Source organism: Perna viridis, chromosome 8 (assembly GCF_037379345.1).
Source record: "Perna viridis isolate PV_CMFRI_1.1 ecotype Kerala chromosome 8, ASM3737934v1, whole genome shotgun sequence".
Taxonomy (NCBI): Eukaryota; Metazoa; Mollusca; class Bivalvia; order Mytilida; family Mytilidae; genus Perna; species Perna viridis.
The window spans coordinates 30,861,723-30,887,041 of NC_142452.1; the positions used below are offsets into that span (position 1 = coordinate 30,861,723).

Here is a 25,319-nt window from a genome sequence, read left to right on the forward strand (position 1 = left end):
GTTTTCATATTCTGTATAGGATTATGATACATGTGTATAGGTGGAAAACTAAAAGCGAATTACAGTTAGAGTTATCTTTCTTACCTTGTGTTCCATTCAGAAGTACTGCAGAGAACAAAATACGTGTAGGTGAATGGTAAATGTGGCACCTTTTGCAGAATGAAAATATGAAAACATAGCGCAAAGACTTAGCGGAGACATGAAAACAGTGGTAAAGGTACAGTATAATATTGTTTCAAGATATTTAAGGCAAAGCGAAAATCTGTTAAGCATTATTTATTGTACCACAAAATTAATCCGCGTGATATGGTGATTATTTCTTATCTCCAGTCAATCTGTAATTTAATAATGTGGAGTGATTTTGAGTTTACATTACCTTCGTGTCGGACCAGAAATTCGTATCGGACCACAAATTCGTGATGAACCCCATTTTATTAATTAGCGATGTAAAATCTGGCACTTTATGTCAGCCAATAATGGAATCAAAGCACAGGGGATTGCTCCAACTATCAAATGCGAACTCGGCTAGTATGATATAAACACGAATAATTTTAGTCTAGCTGCTTATTCGATAGTGGGAGCAAGCCCTTACAATTCAAGGCTTCACTTTATTTCGGTCTACACTCCAGGGCCGTGTCTTTTCCAGTTACAATGTTTTCAGTGGCATGCAATTCAGAGATTTTGAAAAGGGTGATGGAGGTTATTCCGGTCGGCACCAGAAAAAAGGAGTTCCAGGCAATTTTTTGCTCAATTATGCCAATTTTTTCTGACAAAAGGAGGGTCCGATCCCGAAAACTGAAAAATCCGCCACTGCTCCTTGTCCAAATTGTTGCAAGGTTTGTTTGATTGGACAGGTCCCCATGAATGTCATGTATTATTTGCGAGCAGATTTTAAAACAATATAATCTGATGTAAAGCCTTACTAGGTAGCATTCAAGCCAGATTAGAAAACAAGTACCCGGTCAGTACTAATGTTTTTAGAAAGGTAGAACGTTCGATATTTTCACCTATTTACATTTCAGCTTACCTTTCTATGACCATAGTTTTTGACACCGAACTTTAAATAATATTTTAAGCACACTTAATGAATTAAATTTGCCATGCATGTAAGAAAACATTGAGAGATCAAATTGATAAGAAGATAATTGATTTCTCTGCCAATAAAAACAAAGGTGTCACACGCTAATAATGCAACTTTATCTCCAAACACGCGATATCTAATGCACAACTCCGTCTAAGAATCATGCAGGGGTGATATATGGTCAAGAGGACGAAATTTTGAAAACAAAACAAATTTTGTTTTAAAAAACTCATCTTTTTCATATCGCAAATGCATTCTTTCTACAAATTGAATGCTGATTTTTGATTAACTGCGGTTAAAGAGAAATAAATTACATAGGAAGCATTGACATTCACTGAAAAGGGGAGATCACTCTTTCATTTTATACAGAATTTGGTTGCTTTCTCAGAGGACTAAAATCATTTTCTAAACCATCCACTGTCGATTTAAAAAATCTTTGTATTATTGTACATATTGTATATATATGATAAAAATATTTAAAATTTTTAAAAAAATTAAGCAAGTTTTAAATTTAAATCCGTGGGATAAAATTTACGCCACGAGTCAGCCATATCATAGAAATTGCCTGGTTTCTAATTGGACATTCTCTTAGTCTTGATCAAAATACGTATCATGGCTACGGAATAATCTATACGGTCACATGCCTATTAATAGTTAGATGTAATTACCTCTGTATTTCCTAATATGCTTCATAAACGTTACTTATCTTATTTCTTATTACAATTTTGCTATGTATTTAGATATGCATATATACTTGTAGTCAGTGGGGCATATAAAAGTTCCTAATTATGGGCTTCAATGATTTCGCTATATATATATAATCAACCAAACTTGTTGATAGTGTTTACATACATGTATGTTTTTAAAGCACCCGATAAAATGATTTCAAACGTTTAAGACTTACGATTAGACCCTTTGAGCATGCTAAATAAACACTTTGCTCATCCACAAGGGTCTGTATTTCACAAAAAGCATGTTGATAAAAGTTATATGTATATTTTAACTTTTCTTCCTACTTGAAAAGGTGTGATGTGCGTGTGCTTTTGGGGAAGAATGCAGATTTGTATGTTACATGTATATTTATTTACTGCTCGTAAAATTATGTTTCCATAAGTTTTAAAATATATGATAAATCATATACTTAAATATTCTCGTATTGATCTAAAACAATCCATTATGACCATGAGTACAGTACCTGTACGATACCAAACACAAATATTCGAAAGTTTGACACGAGTTAACATGTAAATTATACGTAAAGTGCTTCCCTCATTTCCGGAGAATATGTATGTAGAATATGTCAAAGAGACAACAACCCCATCGGGATGAAAAAAATGTCAGCCCATTTATGGAAAAATGAAGCGATGAAGATCATGTAATGAGACTCGGGAGTCATTTTGTACAGTTACGTACATGCACATGTAACTCGAATCTTATAAATAAGCGTGTCTTTGCATCGAAGGCAAAACGACATCGGTATGCTCCGAAACAAGGTATATGTAGGTCGTTGAAGCGTTTTTTTTTTACATGTAGGAGATACATGACTTGTGTACAAATGCATGATATCTGTTTCGCCGATAATATTACCATGAGTATTCTATATGTAAGAGCATGCACACATTATGGAACATGTTATCTACAAATGTATGAATGAAAATGGCGAATAAATCACCGAGTTCTATATTTTAATCTCCTTGAACAAAAATATTAGACATTATCGTATCCATTTCCAGGTATTTGTAGCTTTTGATTGATTGATTGTTGGGGTTTAACGTCCGAGCAGCCATATTTCAGCTATATTAAGACAATGAACATGAAATGGATGATAAAATGAACATGAAATGAAAAAAAGAAAGGATAGGTCACAAGGATAATAGGGTCGACAAATTTTGATTGCCACTGGAAAAAGGGGGGTTGGGTAAGGTCGGGCAATTTAGCCTCCAGTGGCGGAGCGCAAAGGTTCCTACTCCTATCGAATACCACAGCAGGGTTCTTTAACGTGCGAGGAACGTGGCATCTTTCCCAACACGGTGCACCAGTATGGTTTGCGGTTAGGTTTTCCGTATTATAGCCTGACAACCCCAGCATGTAACACGCCAGGGGTACCCCATTCCACCACCTGGGGCACACATCCCAGTTGCTCTGTGGGCAGAGCGCCTAGCCCCCGGCTAGGTTTTTGAGCACTATTTAGTCGCCTTATACGACAAGCTTAGCTGCTGCAGGCCTATTCTTTTAACACCCGGACCTGCACGGGGCTTGAGGTCACTTTTTAATCACTATGTATATTTGGTGTGAAACCGCGAAAAATGAACCAACTGGTATTTGTATGGAGAGGTTTATAATGGCACAACGAATGTACGAAAAAAAAATATATTGTCCGACCATAATTATCGGCAAAAAAACACACAATAATTCAGAGACATCAGAATCCGAAGACAGTGACAAGACATGAAAACAGAAAATAATAAACATTAACAAATCAAAATGGGACGACGCTTAAAAAGTGTATTTAGAATTATAAAAAAAAAACGCTTTAAGTAACTGCCAATTCGTTATTTTAATTTTTTTTCGATTGAAACAAGTGATTTAAAGCCGCTTAGCATAATTATTAACTAAAATGCTTTTGATCTAAGGCATTCAAACAGAAAATTTATGTTCATGTCTTTAAATAAATGAGCTTTCAAAAAAATTGAAGTAGTGTAACGAAACGTGAAGAAATAAATGTAATGGACATGCGCAAAGATAATTTTAGAGTAGAACGGGTGACCTCATAAATGTGTGTAAAGCGGTCAACAATTAGAATGCGATCAATCGGGTTTAAATAGTTCAAACTTATCTATTGAATGGCCTAGAACTACGGGTGACTTATTACGATAGCTAAACATTGTGTGGGTATTAAAATTGCTAGTACTGAAATGAGTGATTAACATCGAATTAAAAGTAATAGCACGTAATTTAAAATTCATTTTTAATGACGTCAATTCTTTGTTGCAGGATTTTTAATTTTTATAACTTTTAATGATTGCGTGAATTGCAGTTTTATCTTAATTTTGTTGTCAATTTTATGATTAAAAACAATATACAGCTAGATGACTTTGATTTCGCTTAAAACATGACGCGATTTCCAAGGATAGGGCTTGTAAGTCTCGTTCTAGTTTCAGTTTCCCTTCCGGATTTTTCGATTGAAATCCGAAGACCGATCTGCATTTTATTGTTTACTTCCGGGAAAACGAAAACACTGCATCACAATTCTTAATCTTCTATTTTTTTCTTAACATTTTTATTTTGTATATCTAGATATTTGTCATTTTTTATCAGTATTTTTACACAAAAATATATATAGCTTTTAATATTGAACTCAATGTTATGTTTAAGACGTATCTCCATGTATTTGAATGGTAGAGGAGAACCCATTCTCATGGAACGATGCAGTCACATAACAAGACCTACACACCATATTGGCAGGTGGCCGAGTTGTCTCCCATTAAAGATCATCGACAAAGAACGAATGTGTTTTTATGCCCCCGCGACAAAGAGTCGGGGTCATATTAATTGACCCCTGTCCTTCCGGATTACAAACATGGCTTGTCCGGCTATGTTCTCGTACAGTTTTTGAACTACATCTGAAATATTGTACAGGTTATTTCTACACATGACGAAGGTGTACAGGGTCATAGGATCTTGATTTTCGTAAAATATTATGGAAATTGGTGATAGTTACACGTAGTCATTTTACTCATAAAATATATGGATCATGGCTTGTCCGGCTATCTCCTCGTACAGTTTTTGAACTACATCTAAAATATTTTACAGGATATTTCTACACATGATGAAGGTGTGCAGGGTCAAAGGATTTTGATATTCCGGAAATATTACGGAAATTGGTGATAGTTAGATTTAGTCATTTTCATCGGAAATAAGGCTATATGGCTTGTCGCGCTATCTCCTCCTGTAGATTTTGAACTACATCTAAAATATATTTTTTGCAGGATGTTTCTACACATAACGATGGTGTGCAAAGTCAGAGGATCTTGATTTTTGTGGCATATTACGGAACTGGGTGATAGTTGGAATTTTTAATTTTTGTCAGAAATATACCCCAGCAACAAAGTTAGGGATTAGTTATTGGGGGTATTAACATTTTTTATTTTCCGTCAGTCCGCCCATCAGTCCTCTTTTTCACACCGCAAGTATTTTTGCAGTGCTTAGCCTAACATACCAAATATTTACTGCATCAACCAATAGTACATAACCTTTCTGAATCTGCAAACCATGTCTTCATAGGAAAATAAACGTGTTCTTAATTTGGCAAGTCTAACGAGCGGGGGAATCATTAGCGTCTTACAGACACATTTGATTTACTACGAAACAATCACTACTAACAAATGACGCGGGGCTCTTGTGCAAACAGGGCTTCCAGTTCTTTTTTTCTTTTTTTTCTTTTTTATTGCTGGTTGGACTGAACTATCAGTGAAACTTAATGTTACAATCAAATGCGATAAAATACTTAGTCTACAAAATTTCTAGAACGAAATGTACAAAACACAACAAACAAAACAAAAACACAAAACACAAAAATCACACATACATCTACACACAAAAATCGCTTCATCAAATTTTTGGAATTCCATATACATATACACAATTTTCTTTCTCTCTAAAATCTTGAATTGTAAGCGTTTGTTCATTATACACTTAGTTTTCGGGTATTATTGTTTATGTAAAGAGACGGCTTTAATGTTTCACTAATCCACACACCATCAGAAATGAAATAAGGACACAATACATCTTGAAATAATACACATCTTGCGAATTAACCGTGAACTGTCAGTAATGGATAAGTAGAAAGTTAAAGAATGACATCTCTCCTGCGATAAAATGTTTGTTTGTTTGTTGGAGTTTAACGCCCGAGCAGCATAATTTCAGCTATATTCAGGCGATGAACATGAAATTGATGATAAAATGAACATGAAATGATGATGAAATGAAAAATGGGATGGGAAACAAGGATAATGGGGTCGACAAATTTTGATTGCCACTGTAAAGAGGGAGAAGTGGGTAGGGTCGGGCAATTTAGCCTCCTGTGGCGGAGTCCTATGGTTCCTACTCCTATCGAATACCACAGCAGGGTTCTTTAACGTGCGAGGAACGTGGCATCTTTCCCAACACGGTGCACCAGTATGGTTTGCGGTCAGGTTTTCCGTATTATAGCCTGACAACCCCAGCATGCAACATGCAGGGGTACCCCAGTCCACCACCTGGGGCACACAATCCAGTTGCTCTGTGGACAGAGCGCCCTAGCCCCCGGCTAGGGTTCTGAGCACTATTTAGCCGCCTTTTACGACAAGCTTAGCGCTGCTGCAGGCCTATTCTTTTGACACCCGGGCCTGCAAGGGGCGTTATTTCTTAGAGTTTTATGTTTAATTTTTCTTCTATATGCTTTTCTTAAAGAAATTTAAACTTCCAATGGAAACACGGGTCCCAGCGTGTAATTATCGTGGTCAAATTCCACACGTTACGGCCTCTTACACGTGCTTCCAACTAATAATTAGCATTGTAATTTGCACTTGATCATAAAAAGCAAAGTGAAAATAGATTCAAGTTCCTTTTTTAAATTTCTGTATGGAAAGTCCACGATTAATACAGACACATTGTAAATAAGCACATTCAATGTAAGAAGAATTGGTCGAATTGAGGGCAGTGTTATCGCTTAAAAAATTTGGCCAGGTCATCAAATTTAATGACCGATATTAAACCTTTAAAGTTCAGACACAGTTTGCTACTTGAGATCGTATGACTTCAAAATATCAATTTGGCGGGAAAAGGATTTACATTTTAAAATCAAGAACAATGCATTACACTAATACATGTGAAGTCAAACTTACCTAAGTTATTTTCAAATGGAGAGCCAAATCATAGTCACAGCATTCAAGTTGATCTTAATAGAAGCTCTGTGTGAAAATGATTCTATTATTTTTTCCAGCTGTTTAAAAAGCAGATGTGGTTTCTTCCTCTTTCTTTGACATGAACTTCATAATTTTGTTGTTACTCCCTAGTTTCAGTTGAGTTTTGCGATCACTTATACCAACTCAGTGCAAACCTGGATGCCTTAAAAGAGGCCGAATCTGAGGGAGCAACCCAATTTGTATCGCAAATGTGCGGCCTTCAAGGAATTGGGATGGGCATTTAGACAGTTGAGTAAAATATTCATTATTTTATCAATATCCAATATAGATCTAAGCCGTATATGTTAAGTGTATACAGTAATGCCTTGCATATTATGCTTAATGCAAAAGGGGGGTTAAACGATTGAAGAAGGGAGAGCTTGCTTACTGACCAAAGAAGGATGCGCACCGTCATGTTTCAGTGTTTTTTTTCATTGCAACCACCCCTGCTCTTCCTGAAAACGGTAGGGTGTGCGCTCCCACCAGGTCTTGATCCATCTTAAATATAAGCATGACAATTCTTTCATTATGATTGCCATCCAAGGAAGAGAACCTTGAACAAACTGTAAAAAGCATTTCACTCCATCTTTTCTCAACATTAGACACTGCAACCATACAATAAATATGTGAGATGCATAGTAGGTGGTTTATATGTACATATATACATTATTGTATATAAAGAGTATACTAGGGGCAGTGCTTAACGATATTTATATGGAAAACAGAACAGATATGGTGAAACTCAACAAAAGGCCCCCACAACAAAAGTAATGAAATCCACGGTAACAGAACGATGACATTAGCTCCCATCTAAACTAAAAAGTCAAATAACGACACGAAGACACGCTAATGACCAACATTGACATAAGAACGAGATCATTCATTTCTTACCGAATATCTTGCTACATGCACAGCAGACAATTTGGAAATGGTGGACAATCATCAGAAATCGACAAAACTAGATTGAGGCAACGAAAAATCACAAAAAAACATGCTATATTCATAAATAATTTGTTTACTGAAAATTTTGAAATTGATCTTGAACCTAATATCACAAGGCAATAAATCGTGTGATAATTAACAATGTAGTAAAAGATTTCGAAAGAGTAAAATGTATTTTCGGCCAACGAACTACATGTAATACGATAGCACATCTCGAATATACATGTATAATATAATCAATGATTTATTTATTTTATTTATTTATTTAAATAAGTAAAGACAAACTCAAAGTAAAATGTGTTTTGAAAAAGTCAAGCCACGGAACAGATAAAAGAGCATAGTCATTTAATATTGAACTATGTGCTATGATTAGAAAAAAGATTATCATAAAACATATCCACTTCCGGTAGAGTATAACATAAATCTTACCTCTCCAGAAATAGGCATCTATACCTTGATAAAACATACTCTCAGTATAGCTATGTAAAAAAAAATTGTAATATAGAAAACCGTAGTGAATTCTTTCACTTCGCCAGTTTGATTAGTGTCGAGGGAATTACTTAATTGTGACTGGAAGGTGTAATGTTCGATCGGTAGTCAATCCGGTAAGACGCCGAATCTATAATTCTGCGTTGTGGACTTCATACACTTCTCCTCATGCCTTCTGCTACAAATGTGTCAATGTAATATTGATTTCTAACAATGTTTTGCTACATTTCTTATATTATCTTAGTAGTAGAGTGTTATTTACTCGAAAAGTTTAATAATAAGCATCGTTGAAGGCGAGTGTTTCACATGGATACAAATTTACGCCATGATGAATCCTAGGGATGGTGCTGGGGTTCGGGTATAAATTATGTAAACATACATTATTACGAGTATTTATTAATGGCTAGATTAATATGTCGTGCGGATAAATATGTAGGTTTTGAAGGTTTTGAAAGATCGTTAAGTGCAGTAGTAATCTGTTCAGTGACAATCATTTTCGTACTGATAATACAATTGCGAGTAGTTTTACACGTAACACTCTGAATGGCATAGAAGGGTTCGAACTGATATCATCTGTATATCAAAATATTTTCGTTGGTTACTTCTGGTCACCCTATATCAACATATCTTCTCCTTTGGTTACCCTATATCAACATACAAAAATGTATCTCCTACATCAACACTTTCAATAGTAGCACTATATTTCATCGCGTATATATATGTGTGCGGCGTTAATACCAAAGATAAGAATTTCCGTTCGGTCACCAGAAGTTACCTGTAGCGGACCTATGATCATTTTGCCTTTGAACATCAGACAACACCATGACTGGTGTCTTAGTTTGCTTTGTGGTATGATCGTTTCTCTACCGACACTATCATTGCAAAACATGAATTATGAATGCTCTTTAGGAGGTGTGCGCTGAAAGAGACGTTTCATCGGAGGGCAATGGAAAACTGATATACAGTCCTTCATTATAGCGACATATAATTATATGTAATTTCAAACGAATAATTAAATTGTTGAATGAATCGTTTTTACATCCCAGTTTCAGTATCTTAAGTTTGTATTTATGATTCCGCTCAAACTTTGCTTATACATTTAGTTTTACGCATACATTTGTATTTACCCGTTCTTCCTTTTTCCTACAGTTTTAAGAACGTACATTTATTTAATCATTGTTCAATTATTTAATCGCTGTATATGTACCTGGTCTTTCGTTAGAATAATTTTTTTCTTTGGAAATATTTGTTCTCACTTTTCAAAATTGAAATTATTTGCACTTCGCCAAAGTCACATTTTTATCCGCAAAAGTACTACTAAGTCAAAACTTAACAAATCACATCCTAGAGTAATCAATCATTACAGAATAACGAGGTACCACTGTACTAAATTACTCATCATAGCAAACACTAATACCACTCTTGTGTATGTAGTGAATCAAGGCGTCGATTTCACAAAAAAAGTCGTAAGTATCAAGTTGATCGTAAGCAATTACGTCACAACCTGAAATAGCATTGTGACGTCATAATATAAGATTTTATTTCACACTTGTAAGACTTCTTGTGAAATCGACGCCAGGACTTTGGTTTAGGGTTAAATACCGAGTGGAAGGAAAAATATAGCGAGGATAAAATTTGCGAATTATTTTTCCCCATTTATTTTTAGGGTTGAGGGTGAGCGTGTGGGCGTTCGCAGACTTGCCTTTCCCTTGGCTCCACGTCTGGTTAATGGTATAGACGGTTCTTCCCTCGTACATTTTGTCTCAGCTGATTTTTTTTCTAAAAAATTTTCATTTGTTAGTAAGAATGGTGTCAAAAAATAGTGCCCTTCTGTTGATAATTTAAGTTGTAGGATATTGTAGGATATTTGGAATTCAGAGCCTTTAATTGTTAGTCTGAATTTGTTGGTTTTGTCTCAAAACATTTCCCTTAAACATGGCAAATGCTTCCTTTTATAGTAATGTTGCATCCAGCAAATTTTCAGAATACATTTGACTGAAAATATTTTGATAAGTAACGTCCTACATTCTGACCATAATGGGTCGTACCATTCATTTATACGAATATAACTGCTAGTATGAATAAAAGTTTACAAAATAGTTCGTTTCGTGCTACATATACAATCACTGTAATCTGGTGATTATAAAATCGCAAAGCATGATAAAATCTAATAAAAAATTCTGTTCTAAAATCTGACCCCTATTTTATACTATAAAATTTAAAGCTGTTAAATGTTACTGAATTTCAGCATACATTTTAACCGCTATATGCGTCACATATTTAAACCTCCATATTTCCTCGTCAGTTGCATATCTAGGTGGTTGCCCTATTTAAAGGACATACTAGGTTCAAAATAAGATTTCTCGGATTTCACATCTCAGGGTCACGTTTAATTCCAGTTGTCCACTCCGGTTATTCTATAACGGACGTTATTTTCTTTGCGGATAGACTGGGTGAGGTAATTACTTACAATTGTGTTTAATACTTTTTTTTATCAAAGTTTCCTAAGTTTGGCAGTAATGAACTTCCTGTATGTAAATGTATATAATTGTTAATTATACGTTTGAATCAATTCATCAATTCAATAATTTGTTGATAAAACCAAATTTATACTTCAAAGTCATTGCAAATATATGTTCAGAAGGTATTTTCATACATTTGAGTTAAAACGAAAGTAAATTGTTTACAATTTCGGACAGAAGCAGAGAACTTAAAAGGCAGATCGAAGGGGGACTCAGATGGTCCAATCCTCCCGTATTTAATTACGAAATTGGTTTAAATTTGTTTGAAAATGTCATATTGTTTATTAAACATGGGGAAACAACTACAATACAGCACAATAAATAGTCAAATAATTCATTTTTTATCATTATATACATGTAGATCACATGCATGTATCTTGAATGTACATTTTTTTTTACATTTTTCCTTGAGAGAAAATATGGGGTCCGGATTCGAATCTCCCTTTCATAAATCTCTCGATCCACTACTGATGAGTGCTAGTCACTTTTGGAATTCTTTCAATTTTCAACAACTTCTTTTTTCTTTCTGTCGTTCTCCTTCACATTTGGATTTCTTCCTCCTATACGAAATTGATTTTTTGTTAGGCACCACCGTTCCATTCAGCTATTACTTGCAAGTGATTGTTGTTGGTAATGACCATATATGTTGTCTCCATGCCTGATGGTTCTTGCATGTGTATAGAATGTGAATTGTATCATATTCTGTCTAACTAAACGGATACATTGGAGACAACTTTTATGACACTGTTCAGATATTGGTTCAGTCTGTTGTACCCTTTCCTCAGTAAGATTATGACAGTTTGGTCAAATATCGACAGTGTGTGATAAATTTCTTATTGGGGTTTATGAATACTTAAAAAGGAGATCCTTGGGGTAGTGAACAAAATGCAATTTTACTTTGCAAAATTTATTTTTTTATAATTTACTCTGTGGAGTTTTTTTCTATAACTTCAACAGTTAAACGGTGTTGCATTACAGTGTGTGTTTAACTGTATTATATTATTCAGTATCTAAGGATTCGCCTAATTGTATTTTTCTCTATTTCCATCAGAAATTCTTTCGATTACACTAGAAATCCAACATAGTAAGAACAAAAATCATTGATGACTGTAATTCATTCATAATGTACATTTGTGCATGTGTATTGAATACTTTAGTATGTAACCTTTGTGATGGCCGTGTAAGTTCTGTTTAAGTTCAGGTTCAAATAAGTATTGTAACTGTTAATAAAATATGGTTTTGGCATAAAATGAAATATGTGTTACTTGCAGTAGTTCTAATTCAAAGATATAGCGTATCTGTAGTATCACTGGTTACCTCTTTACTTCTTAAAAATGCCAAATCAAAGAAGCCCCTAGCGGTGGGTAGCACATGCCAATTTTTGTGTTGAAAATGTTATCATTTAGAGATCATAACTCATGTTTACTAAAAATGATTGTTTTCACCATTTACTGTAATGGTAAAAAATGAAACAAATTACCTAGATAGAACTATAAACTTAGAAATAAAGGGAAATACCTCAGTCTTTAGTTTAGTTGATTTGTTATGGAACTTTGGAGAAAAAAAGCTGGCACACTGATATCATTTATTGTTTTGTAGTGCGGGATTTATTTTTTAAAATGACTAGACAATGGTGTTGTATGTCCTGTGAACCTTTGGTCATTTAAATTTACCAAATTTAAAATCTTCAGTAGATTAAGTGTGAACTATACGGAAGCCCGTTAGTACCATGTGGAGCTCTTTTTTGTCTTGTTATAACAACTTACTAACTTGTTACATCAACTTAGCTAACTTGTTATATCAACTTAGAACATGTATATAAACGATTTAAACGGCCACATCCCAAAACAATTGCATTAAAATGGACCGAGAAAGGATATGCCGCTTTTATTTTGACCTTTGATTTAGATATTCTGAAATATTAGAGTTTTTAGCACAACATCATCATATTACTATAAGTTAGCTAAGTTGATATAACAAGTTAGTAAGTTGATATGACAAGTTAGCTAAGTTGATATAACAAGTTAGTTAAGTTGTTATAACAAGATAAAAAAAGAGCTTCACATGGTACTAATGGGCTTCCGTAGAACTATCTTCAAACTAAACAGCAGTTCCCTATAAACCGCTGAATAGAATTTAACGAAAATTCACAAAATTCTTAGTCACGTGACGTCAATGTCCAATTATCTCCTTTTTCGATCTAAATGACTATTAGGGTTCCCTGACAGGGTTCCAGTTAAGGTTATTGTTAGTAAGGTGTCAATTTGACCAGGGTCCATCTGTTTACGATATAAGGAAGTGCTGAACAAACAAGATTAGCAATCAGAACTACTCGGCCATTTCCGCTACACTAAAAAATAACCTCTTGAACAATTTGCCGTAATTGTAGTCATATGCGAATCAAAGTAGTTCTACCCATCAGGCAGCGGTAACAATTTTTGTTGGATAGCACTAGAAATAAAGAACAGCAACTCTTCTAAGAATTTTTGCGCGAAGTGAGGAGCTAAGAAAAAAAGTAATGTTAAAAAAATCAACCAGTTTAACTATATTTTTAGAATCGGATCGGTCAAATTCCGGACAGATCCAGGCTACAAATCACTTGTTCTCTCTTGCCTCTAAATGACTTTAAAACAATACATTTTAACAAAACAAAACTCTACGCCATTCATACAAAAATATCTCTGGTATCAACGTTGATAGTCTCTTAAATATTGGAAGAAGCGTCGTGTTTCATTAAATGGTGAGGGATATGGGGCTCAGGTTACATTTTCTAATTTGGGGGCCCGTGTGTAGTCTTTTTTCTTTTAAAAATATGCGTTGTATGTTGGTATTCTTTATAGATAGAGTCGTTAAAACAAGTCCTATAAAAGGACCTTGTGTAGTGACGCAAGTCATTCTAAACATGGACATCGTATGACACCACGTCACCCATTTGGGTCGAAAGGCCAGACACATTTTATCTTACTAGATTCGTATAATTTGTTATCATTTAGGAAACCGGATAGACATTCTTTTTATTCACCTCCCTCGTCCGCATCGTACGACGAAGTTCTTAGCCACACGAAAAAATAATATCAATTAAGCGTTGAAGCTCAATTTCACTAGATGTCATCAGTGACAATATATCACATTTGAACTTGACATGCATGTACTTCAATTATATACAATGAATAATAGTTTGTTATTTCATACTGGTAAAACAAAAAAAAAAAACATCTTTTTTTTCTTCGTCTATAGATAAACTTTTGTATGAAACTTTGTTGGTCTTCCAAAAAGATCGCAATCAAAGCAAATTTGCCTTCAGTAGTTAGTAAGAGCATCGTTAGGCTTTAACAATTATATTTTTTACTTGGATTCCATAAAAAAAAACGATTTCCCGCGTGAAAACTGTGTGACCTATCATTTTACCAAAAAAAAAAACCTTTACCGGAAATGTGGAGAAATCTAAATTAATGAGTTTTGCCAAAAGTTGGAATACCTTCTTTTAAATTAACAACAGAGACACATGTTTTCAGTTAATGGAAGTATTTATAACGAATATCTTAGCCACACGAAAAAAATATATATATTTAATATGTCAGTGACTGAGCAAAATTCCGTTGCCTGTGAATGTAGACCACCACACTTTCAGACCGATGAACACAAATTTTCTCTAATAACATTGAGTTTAAAAAATTAATCCGATTCTCGTAAGGAAAGGAAATGTGAATCAGTTTAATTAAAAATATATAATGTACAAATTAATTTTTCAAAAACATTGTACATTGAGTCTATTTGAAAACCATCATAGCTTCAACGGCGCTTCAGCCAAATGGCCATGAAATATGTAGGGTAGGCATGGCAAATAGGGAAAGTAGGGTAGCAGAAAACAGGATTATCATCGTTTTTCTTTTTTGTCTTACCATCGGGGATACAGCTCTTTATTTGTTTAATTTATTGACGACACTAAAGAAATATTTAGCAAAAAAGTAAAACAAAGACAAACCCAAAAGTGGGCAAAATTTAGTACTGAATATTTATTAAACAAAGATATTTGCAGTCTGTGAATATGACTATTATAAAACGTATAGTTTTTATTTAAACATAATTTTATCCAGTTAAATTTTACATTTTGTACCTGGAGCAATAATTGTCAGACTTCTACATGTAAGTAACCACTTTGTCCAAATTGTAAGTGACCTCATTGTTCAGTTTTTCTCACTTAGAAAATTAAAGGTAGGACGTCTCACTTGCTCAGTCACTGACATATTAAGTATGTTTTTAAATAACTCGATGACGTTCGTTATATTATAAGAAACATTAGCCAATCGGTAAATAAAGAAGATTATGTACTTGAGGGGTGATTTCCAACCGTCCTATTCGATGAAAAGTAAGAAACATTTTTGTGATAATAATAACAAATGCTTTAAACGAAGATTTACAAGCGTATAAGGTAGGGAAACGAATTTCTTCTAGGATTGAATTGAACGATTGAAATATGGTTTTCAGAATCCGTCACTTTAGCAATGTAATTTTGATCATTAAATGCACATCAATGATTTCACTAATCGAGTTAATCAAATACTGCGTGCTTTCATCTTTTGTTATTTAATTTCATCAAAAATTGTAAAAAGTGTAATAGAAACTCCCAGAAGGCTCGAAGACACGACATGATGACAGACAAGTGTTCAGCAATCCTCACATTTTAAAACCTGTCATAGTATTTCGTTGTTTTCCTCCTACGAGTTTTAGTTCTACCTTTTTGAATTCAAAATATCGCGGATAATTGTTGTGAATTATCGAAATTTATCATGTACTTGATATTATGAATAAAAACAAAATTTTATTCCTCGATAAATCTTAAAACGCGAAAGTTTTTTTTTTGAATTTCTAGTGAACAGCCAAAGCAGGTTGATAAATGTCCACTTCCGGAATCTATGGCATGATCGAAAGCTTTATCAAATAATTCTGAACTGTTCACAAAGGAGGTAGTCCTCGTTCATGGATTCCGAGATATTTGACTTAGTTTTGATTATAATATAAACAGAGATAATTTTTCTTCCACTAGTTTTTTTTTTCTCGTTATAACGCGAAGCGCAAAACTTACATGTACAGTAATAAAGCGATAATTATGAAAGAAGAAAACTTATGATTTTTTCGTCTGTATTTTTACACTTGGAGTAGCTAGTTCTTTAACTTTCCCTTTTGCGTTTAAAGTCAAAATAGATAAATTTAAAACTGTTTTGTTCTTAATATAATGCAGTACCTATGTTTTTACCAGGTCGAACGAAGTCATATAATAAACTTTTTTATCAAGAATGAAAACGGGACCAAAAAAAATACAGAATAGAGGGGAAGCAATAATCTTTGGTGTAAGAAGTCATGACCCCTAAAATAATAACGATAGTAATAAAGTATTATTTGTTTCATTAGTGTGAGTACATGAATTACAAAAGTAGAAACCTTTGGAAGCTATCCTGTTCCTAAAACAAATCAATCGAAATAAACAGGAAACACCAAAAACAGAAATGAGAGAAGCCTAAAGTACATGTATGTATTTGTTACCGATTGGTGCTAGGCAACAAAATGTTTTATTTAGCACAGGCATACAAATTATCTAGCTGCCCTCCTATGATTATACAGCGATCACTAAGCTTTTCTGTAAGAAAATGGCGGCCGCTAAGTTATAAGTTCCTGTTTAAACTAAACTATCCGTTGGTTTCGCCTTAAACCTGACACATATTTTTAGTCTACGAAAATGAACTCAATGGAATTTCGAAGAAACTGCTTTAAAATACAGATTGACGAAAAAGTTTGTCAATGAAGTTTTAGAAGATTAAGCGGGTCTGATACCGTTATAGGCGTGGAATAAAAAACGGCTCGCATTGTTAATGGACCATTTATTCCACAACCTATATTCTCAACGAAGTGATAGTCATGATAGTCATGATTCAATTCTTGAAAAAATGAATTTTTATCCTTTACTTTATAATGATACAGACATTCAAAAATATATGTCATCGGAAGTACCAAACTGGGCACCAATATCAATATTCAATATTTGTTAATTTTATTACAGTTGTATTCGATAGAAAAATACATGAATCAATGGCGACTGATTTTTAAAATCTAATTTACTAAACACGTTTCTTTTCTCATTGTAGAAATATATTTTTGAAATAATGCCAATATTTGGAACCAAAGTACAAACGATTTAAAAAAAATAACCTTGGTAAAAGTAGTTAAATTAAGGGCTCCAAACTAGAAAAAAAATATCGGGGCGAGGAAGTGTTTTATTTAACTTGATATTTTCAATAAGGTCTGCAGATTGCTTACTGTATCAAAAGTCATCCTATGCTCTACCTGCCCCAAGGCCAATTACGTTACACTAGTGCAACACTATAAATTTGTTTTTGCCACCCAAACAAATGAATTCACACATGCGAGGTTTCATAATTGATAGGCTTTAATAACCTTTCTTTCGCTCGAGTACGTTCAGTCTGTTTTTGGAGCTACCTATTTGTAATATGAGAATTTTAATTCAATATCCTACTTTTTTTCAGTTTGAATAGAGTTACCGAGAAAACTACAAGTAAATTTCCTAAAATATTTTAGTGATTCATCACATCCTGGATTAGAGAAAAATACAAGAAGCAGATTTTACCAATATTTGAAAATGCAGGATGTTTTGGACTTATCACAGACTGGTCTTCCTATTATCTTTCCTACGATTAAGCAGGAAGATGTTACCTTAGAAACAATTCATAGAAAAAGTAGTCCGAGGAGTCAGATGACCGCTTTCCTGCCACCATGTCGGATATGCGGTGACAAAGCTTCCGGCTTTCACTATGGTGCCAATACGTGTGAAGCATGCAAGGTAGTATTTTCTCTCTCGGGTATCTGTAATTAGTCTAGAGCTAATTGAGACATACATTTATGAATTTCGATGGAAGTGCTAGATACGTATGGACGACGTTCCAATGTTCGAATGTTTCTCTTGTTTTAAATGGTTTAACTCTACAAAAAGTAACTGCAAATTCACAGTGACCTTTTATATTCGTTTCAAATGTCCTTTACAACTGAAGTAACAGAAACTACTACGTGTATTAGGGCTAAACCTTTACTTATTTTCTGGCGTTCTGTGATCTACGTGATAAATTCTTATTGTGATTTCCAGGGATTTTTCCGTAGGAGTATTGTTAGAAGTCAAAAGAATGAAGATTTTGAGTATAGATGTGTGAATGATAAGAAATGTATACTCACTGGTGGAAAATTACGACTCTGTGCTCATTGTAGATATCAGAAGTGTTTGGCTGTCGGAATGTCAAAGGGAGGTAAGCTATCTGCTGTATGAAGAAATATAACAATTGTATGACGCCGTACTACATGTAATAGACTTGTTGGTATCTGCAATTCCGTCGTATCAATCGTGATGGGTGTGTCACGCCTCTGATATATCTATAGACATGTAAATACCAGACTAAGTGTGCAATTATATAAACTTAATAAATATAATAACACCATTTTAAATGTTTTGAAAAGTGCACAATGTTGTTTCCTTTAAACACGACTTTTAAAATTACTGTATATCCATGTGGGTTTCAATATTCGATGAACTGAATGTGATAAAACACTGCTCCTCACTCTGCATGTACATTTCATACGATCTCTAAAAATCATGCGAATTTAACATTGACCTTAGAAGCACTAAGAGCCTGATTTCCGTCTGACAGAAAGTTAACCTGCATGAGGAAGGTATACTCGTTACCTAAATGGACAACATAAATATGTATAGTAAAAGTCTGGCCGACAACCAGTATACCGTAGTGAAGATCTTTCTAGTTTCCAATTTAAAAAGAAAATTAAAGCTCACAATGAATTTATGAAGATACACAAATCCAAGTTTATGTTTAACTGTAACAGGCATGATTATTCTTTAAAATTTTATTTCTTTTATTCAACTTCGTCCCCTTACAAGTAACACCTGCATCAAATTTCTTTAAATTTCAAAAACTTATTTTTGACCTTTTTGAACTAATTTTTATGTGAGTTTAATTGTGTTTTATTTTATTTTTTTTTCACAGTGGCCAGATTTTCAAGGAGTAGGGTTATGATCACGCCAAAGTACTTTAACCCCGCCGCATTTTTGCGCCTGTCCCAAGTCAGGAATTTCTGGCCTTTGTATGTCTTGTTTCGTTTTCACCACTGGTTTATTTTTTATTTTACTTAAGTATATTGGGACAACTCTTTCGCTTTACTTGTGTATAATGATGTTTTGGAGCCAGCTGCAGACTGCCCTGCCTGTGGTATGAGGGTTTCCTCATCGTTCATTGAAGACCAATGGGTGACCTTGGGCTGACATTTTCATCCTGGTTGGTTGTTGTCTCTTTGACATATACATCATACCTGTTCTCGTTAAATTTACTTAAATGTTGCAGTGCATGCTGATTATAACATTTTTTTTTCAGCTATTAAGCAGGGCCGCTATACGCATGCACGGCGAACCGAATATATCAAAGAGGTCAAACGAACAGACACATGTATTAAACAGGAACCCAGTTTACAGGAACCAAACATCTTGGTGGACGAAAAAGAGGCTGAAAATCTCGTCGACAGTTTAATTCTAATCCAGGAAAATCATGAAGAGACGAATGTAAGATATGTTGAATTTATATGAACGTTGGATAAGGGTATATAACTCTAAGTGTTTTGAATGATTTAAAGAGAGAAGACAAGTCAGGAATTTCCGGCCTCTGTATGTCTTGCTTCGTTTTTACCTTTAGTATATTTTTTATGTTTCTTGAGTATATATGGCAATTCGTTAGCTGTAACTGTGCATAATGATGTTTTTGGGCCGGCCGCCTTGGGCTGACATTTTCACCCGGTGGGTTTGTAGTCCCTATGACTTGTACACCATACCAATTATCGTTATAATTTAAGTAATATGAGGCGGGTGTAATCTGTAAGAGGTAGAAGTTGAATAAGTAGATATATCTAAAAAGCTTCTTGTCGCTATTTCCAATTTTGGTCGATTTTTCTAGAAATCTTGCCCCCCTCCCCCATAAAATTTGCAAAGCATGAGTTGTCAGGGTAGATTTAGGCGGTTTTATGTTGAAACTATAATTTCTCGCTAATTTTACCACAAAAGATATCTACATAGCACCCACTCTAGAAGAATCTTTCCAAACTTTAACCTAAAAAAAATTTTCGCCTTGCTCCGCTTGGCGAAATTTTAACTGTGCGCCTCCCCTAATCTAAAATCCTGGATCCGCCAATGACTTCTTGTCGTTTCTCGACGCTAATTACTGAGACCGGTTTTACTAAGGCGAGAGAGGCCTACTTTTCATGGCAAGTTGGAAACGAAACAAAAGTATCTGAATTTATATACAATACATGCATATTGCCGCATAATATATAATTTATTTTACGAGCTTTAGGAACAGCCAGATCGCGAGGGTCCCCCGAGCTTTCTGACTGTTTCGAAGCGAGTGCAAATAAATAAATTGATATTTTCGGCAATGCTCATGTATTGTTTTTATCCTGCAACCACATTTTCTAAATAAAACTTGCGTAATTTGTCCAGAATAGTTTTTTTTCAGCATTTTTTTGAGCGGCGGTCAGCAGAGGCACCTTTAAACATGTTACATGTTTCCTGTTTTTTTACTTGCTCATAACTGAAAAGGTAACCAGGAGACGATATTATGCCATGGAGGAATAAAGCATTGCGTCATTCGACACCCTTTATTTTTTAAGTAAAAAATTTAGTTGCAGGATAAAAATATTTATTGAATACCGTATAGCAAACGCCTTTTAGTGACGAAGATACTAAAATACCGAACTTTGTATCGAAGTTCAGAAAGACCTGACTTCCTGTCAGACTGAAGCTTCTAAGCTATTACTTTATTGTGGCAGTAAATACCATTATGAGGACTTTCGCCTGTATCTACGTCACAGATAAAGTTAAATAGCTTTTTGATTGTTTTCTAGATGTACTGAATATATTTTAGGCAAAATGTCGAAATTGGGAAAAGTGATGTGCCATCCATTGCCTGATTCTTACACAGATTGGAACTTAACAATCTTATATACAACTAAACAATGATCATTGTCCGTTGCTGTTTCTTTTCAGAAACAACTTGATATTAACCACAACAAAGATATACCCTATACCAGAACTGGAGAACCATTTGTTGTCAAGCATATTGTTGATACGTTTGAACGTTCAGTCATACTCATGGTAGATTTTATGAGGTCAATTCCTGGGTTTGTTCGGCTCAATAAAAGTGACCAGGCAGAATTGTTAAAAAGTATGTTGTTTACATGTAACAAACTGATTGGTGTTAGAATTTTGATCATTTTCAACATTTAACACATGTACATGTATATTTATCTTTAATCCTTTAATTAGACTACCAACTCTTTAACTGCAATATTATATATGTACCCTTGAGATATATCAATTTATTTTGCTTTTGAAGTCTTGAACTGAATATCGACAACAGTGATGAAAGTAGAAATTCTTCTTATTATTATTTTAATCTGTTCAATTTGTTTTTAAGGCCTATTGTTATTTGGTTATTATTATTTTTGTTTCACGCTGTGAACTATAATTAATGACAAAATACCTATTGAAAACTTATTTCAGTCTTTACAGTCCTATAAAATGTATGTAATTATGTTCAAATTAATTTATTTGCTATTTTTTTTGTCTTGACTGCAACCGTACTGTACTCATTTAAAGGAATATTTTGCAAAAATGATCCTGAATAAAGATAATCTTAATAACATATCTTATTTTGTAAAATAATTAGCTTTCTCACTAATTCCGGTCATATGTTGCAAGGGAAGTAACTCTACTCTCTCACGTTTACTTACCCAGCCCAATCATAGTAACCAGTGAGCAATAATCGAAAGGTAATTATAATACATTCTGTACATCAATAATTGATTTTGAAATGGCCAATTCAAGACAGAAAAAGCAATTTATTAGTATGATTTTGCCCCTATGAAGATGCAGTAATACAAGAAAACAAAAATGCGCTTTGTCCTTGTTAAACGTTTAAACGTTTTAATAATACATGTCAAGTGCACGTCATGCTATAATGCGTACAGTACTGCTTGCATGAGGGTAAACTTCCCTTTTCAAAATAAAATTGGGTACAGGGCAATGAGATTTTTGGCAGTTGTGCATGGGGGCGTCGGAGGGGGGCATGGGATATTGGGATTCAGTAATAACAAGGCATACATTTACGATAAACGCATTTCTTACATAACGTATTGATGTAAATATTGTATTAATTACCCATGCAAATTTATTACGCATCATTTACATGTTTATTACGGATTGAGCAATTACCCATAGTAAATGGGTAAATTGGGATGGGGATATGAGGAATTTGGAACGAGAAAAAATGGGAAGTTTACCCTAGAGAGGGACTGTACCTACTCAAGATAAGGCTGTATAGGTCACATGTTAAAATATTTATTTTCAAGTTGATGGACAGTGTGTGTACGCGGGAGGCGTGACCACGACAGATCAACATCAGGTGTTTTGTATTGAAAATTGCAATTTGTTATTAGTCATTGTTACATTTTTATGATTTTAGGACAAGTATTTTGAAAAATCAGGCAGTTGCAATACAGAAAACCATATTCTGAATCTGAATATCATTTAAACATTCATTCACATGTATCAACGTCAATTAATATTAGGATATTATATGAAACTCTGACTCCCTCTAATGAGCCGACTCCCTTCTTGTCTTAGAATTTTAATTGTGCATGTGTTGCAAAAAGAGTGCATACAAAATTTTAAGATGGCTAGATGAGGCCATTTCCAATATACATACAATGTATTAATGCCAACTGAACTCTAATATTCTGAAATATTTAAGTACGTCATCTGCCCGATTTTTAGGAAAACTTGTACACTATATTTTCCTGGTGAATATTATATGTTTACTAAATTAATATATCAATGCATGTTATTAAACAATGTGGTTTGGTCGCTGACCTACTTTTCTCTTTTGTCCTATAATTGTATTATCTTATGTTTATATATTTAAATCCCATTTTTTTGTTTACTTAAGGATGATTTTTAGGCTATATTATATAATTGTATAATCCCCAAAATTAACGAAAACTTACAACAAAATTGAAATTCATTTGTTTATTATGTCTATTTCAGAATAACCGTGTTTTTCCTTGGAAGCTTGTCCTTATTTTTTGTTTTGTATATAATTTTAGGCAGCCACTCGGACTTCTTCCTACTGGGCGAGATAAATTCCTCAATAAACTGTGATTTCCGCAATTCCATTGAAGATGAATACAAATTCCCTGTACATCATCTATATTCTAAGTCCAAATTGCAGGATGTGTACAAGTTCATCGCTAAATCCAAAGATCTTGTGATCTCCAAGGAGGAGATTACATTGCTAAGGGCTATCGCTGTTTTATCAACAGGTATAACAATCGTATATTGCATTTGATTTACTTCTCTAGGTTCATCATTCTTATTCAAATTATTACTTTCTGTTCGGTTGCCTTTTCAAAATTTTCGGATTTTTCCCTTTGAATAATGCTTTCAAAATCATGACATGAGTTCTGATTAGCCGAACAGAAAGTAGAATGGAGTGTTGTTAAATCCTGCATGCAGTGACTGAATGGAGCAGTCTAATTTTAATCAGATTGAAACTGTATGTATCTTAAACCTGCAAACAATATGTATCTAAGTTTTTATCTAACTTTATATTGTATTTATGCTCTGAAGCTTTGTTAGTATCATAAAATGTGCATATAAACCACATTTCAGCTTCTCTAATGGAAAAAAAGAAAGTTTTGTGTCTGTCTTAAGTTTGTTAGAACTTCAAAATAAATTGTTTCAATTTTCATTCGGCTACATCACGACTTTATAAATATACAAATGTAACACAGACATTTCATTTCTACCATTTTGAAGTTGCATGTATATATTATAGTATGTACGGACCGGAAACCAGTAAATAGTGAACCTTACTTTTTAATTTTATCTCATATTTGCCTTTAAACGCATGTTGTACATGTATGTTTTCCCCATATTTTGCATTACAAGGGAGATACATTGTAATTCAATTTTCATTTTTTTTCTCTTTATACAGACCGTGTTGATCTCCAAGAGTCGGATAGGGTAGAGGAAATGCAATGGTTTTGTGTAAATTCCTTACGGCTTTATTTATCAAAGTCACAATTAAATCCAAACCAGAGACTATGGCAGTTACTGGAGCGCATTACTTCGATAAGGACACTGTTGCCTGATTATTGAGAGCGACTTAAGTAAAGTATTAAACGTTATTACAACGTACATATGTTGACTGTGGAAGGTGTTGTTTATGTTAATTATTCTTATTATTAATGATTGTTCGTAAGGCCAGTAAGGAATAAATACATGTATTTTCATAAGTTTGTAATTTTGGGAAAATTTCCTAAGCTTCATGTATTACGTAAAAAAAATTATTGTTTCATTTCAATCTGAATTAATAAATGTATTAAATAATTTCATGTTCTAATTCCAACTTGTATGTGTCCTGCAGACAGAGACATTTACGCAATATTTGAAATGTTTATAAAAAGGTAAAGTACGATCTTGATTCTGTTTAATATCATGCAGTTGAAATGTGAGTTGAAATGCAAGGAACACGAATCCGAGACTCCAGACCAAGTTCCAAATCGGTTAGGGAGTCTAGATAGCTCATTAACTTACAATTTTATGTGTGTTTTCCTTCAGTTTTGGAATTGATAGGTAGTATGATTTCCAATGAGACGTTCATCCACAAAAGCTCAAGCAGTGAATCATTTAAACTTAACAGATCACCACAGGATCTTCAGAGAGGGGCAAAACCCATATCATAAAGCAAGCTGTAAAGGGTACCAAAATAAATAAACTATCTAATGAAGACGAAAATCGACCTTATTTATAGATAAAACGTAAAAAGAATAACAATGAACATTAAAAAACTACTATAACCTCTGGACTACATGTTCATGGCTTTGGAAAGGCACATGCGGTATGTGGTGGGGGTTGAACATGTTTGTGAGCACTTAACCCCCCCAAACCTGGGACAAAGTCGCGAAACGAACTACAAAAATCTGTCGAATTTGGATATACTTTTAAGATCGATACAAAATACAAACACTTTAACTAATATGTAAAAGACAATAAGCTTATTTACATGTACCTTGCAAGAGTATTTGCTTTTTCTGTTAGTTCAAAATCCAAAAGCAACTGATAAGCACACCTCGTTTACTCGAACAAAAATATCAATAAAAACACTTCCAACAGGATTTTTTGAAAGAGTAATCAAGGGAACCAAGGTTATAGCGGCA

The 25,319-nt window shown here is 34.0% G+C and overlaps 1 protein-coding gene across 9 annotated transcripts; it reads left to right on the plus strand.

Annotated features, from left to right (window-relative positions):
• The first annotated feature begins 112 nt into the window (after positions 1–112).
• Positions 113–24,489, plus strand: LOC148610200 (protein ultraspiracle homolog). Of its 9 annotated transcripts, none has more exons than XM_088542418.1 (8): positions 10,741–10,915; positions 16,392–16,508; positions 17,522–17,835; positions 18,136–18,292; positions 19,427–19,611; positions 21,088–21,265; positions 23,205–23,420; positions 24,095–24,489. In XM_088542418.1, exons 3-8 carry the CDS (start codon positions 17,635–17,637, stop codon positions 24,256–24,258), a joined length of 1,101 nt encoding a protein of 366 aa, XP_088398544.1. In that variant the 5' UTR covers positions 10,741–10,915; positions 16,392–16,508; positions 17,522–17,634; the 3' UTR covers positions 24,259–24,489. The 9 variants fall into 9 exon arrangements, with proteins under 9 accessions (XP_088398551.1, XP_088398552.1, XP_088398544.1 ...); XM_088542422.1 differs by lacking the exon at positions 10,741–10,915 and adding an exon at positions 15,326–15,348; XM_088542421.1 differs by lacking the exon at positions 10,741–10,915 and adding an exon at positions 15,395–15,411.
• Positions 24,490–25,319: the final 830 nt, after the last annotated feature.

Bases quoted from the DNA above. Each gene is read 5' to 3' on its own strand.
- LOC148610200 (XM_088542425.1), top strand. From the start codon at position 17,635: ATGCAGGATGTTTTGGACTTATCACAGACTGGTCTTCCTATTATCTTT. The intron at 18,293-19,426 runs GTAAGCTATCTG...TTTTTTTTTCAG, and splicing joins TGTCGGAATGTCAAAGGGAG to CTATTAAGCAGGGCCGCTAT. The intron at 19,612-21,087 runs GTAAGATATGTT...GTTTCTTTTCAG, and splicing joins AAAATCATGAAGAGACGAAT to AAACAACTTGATATTAACCA.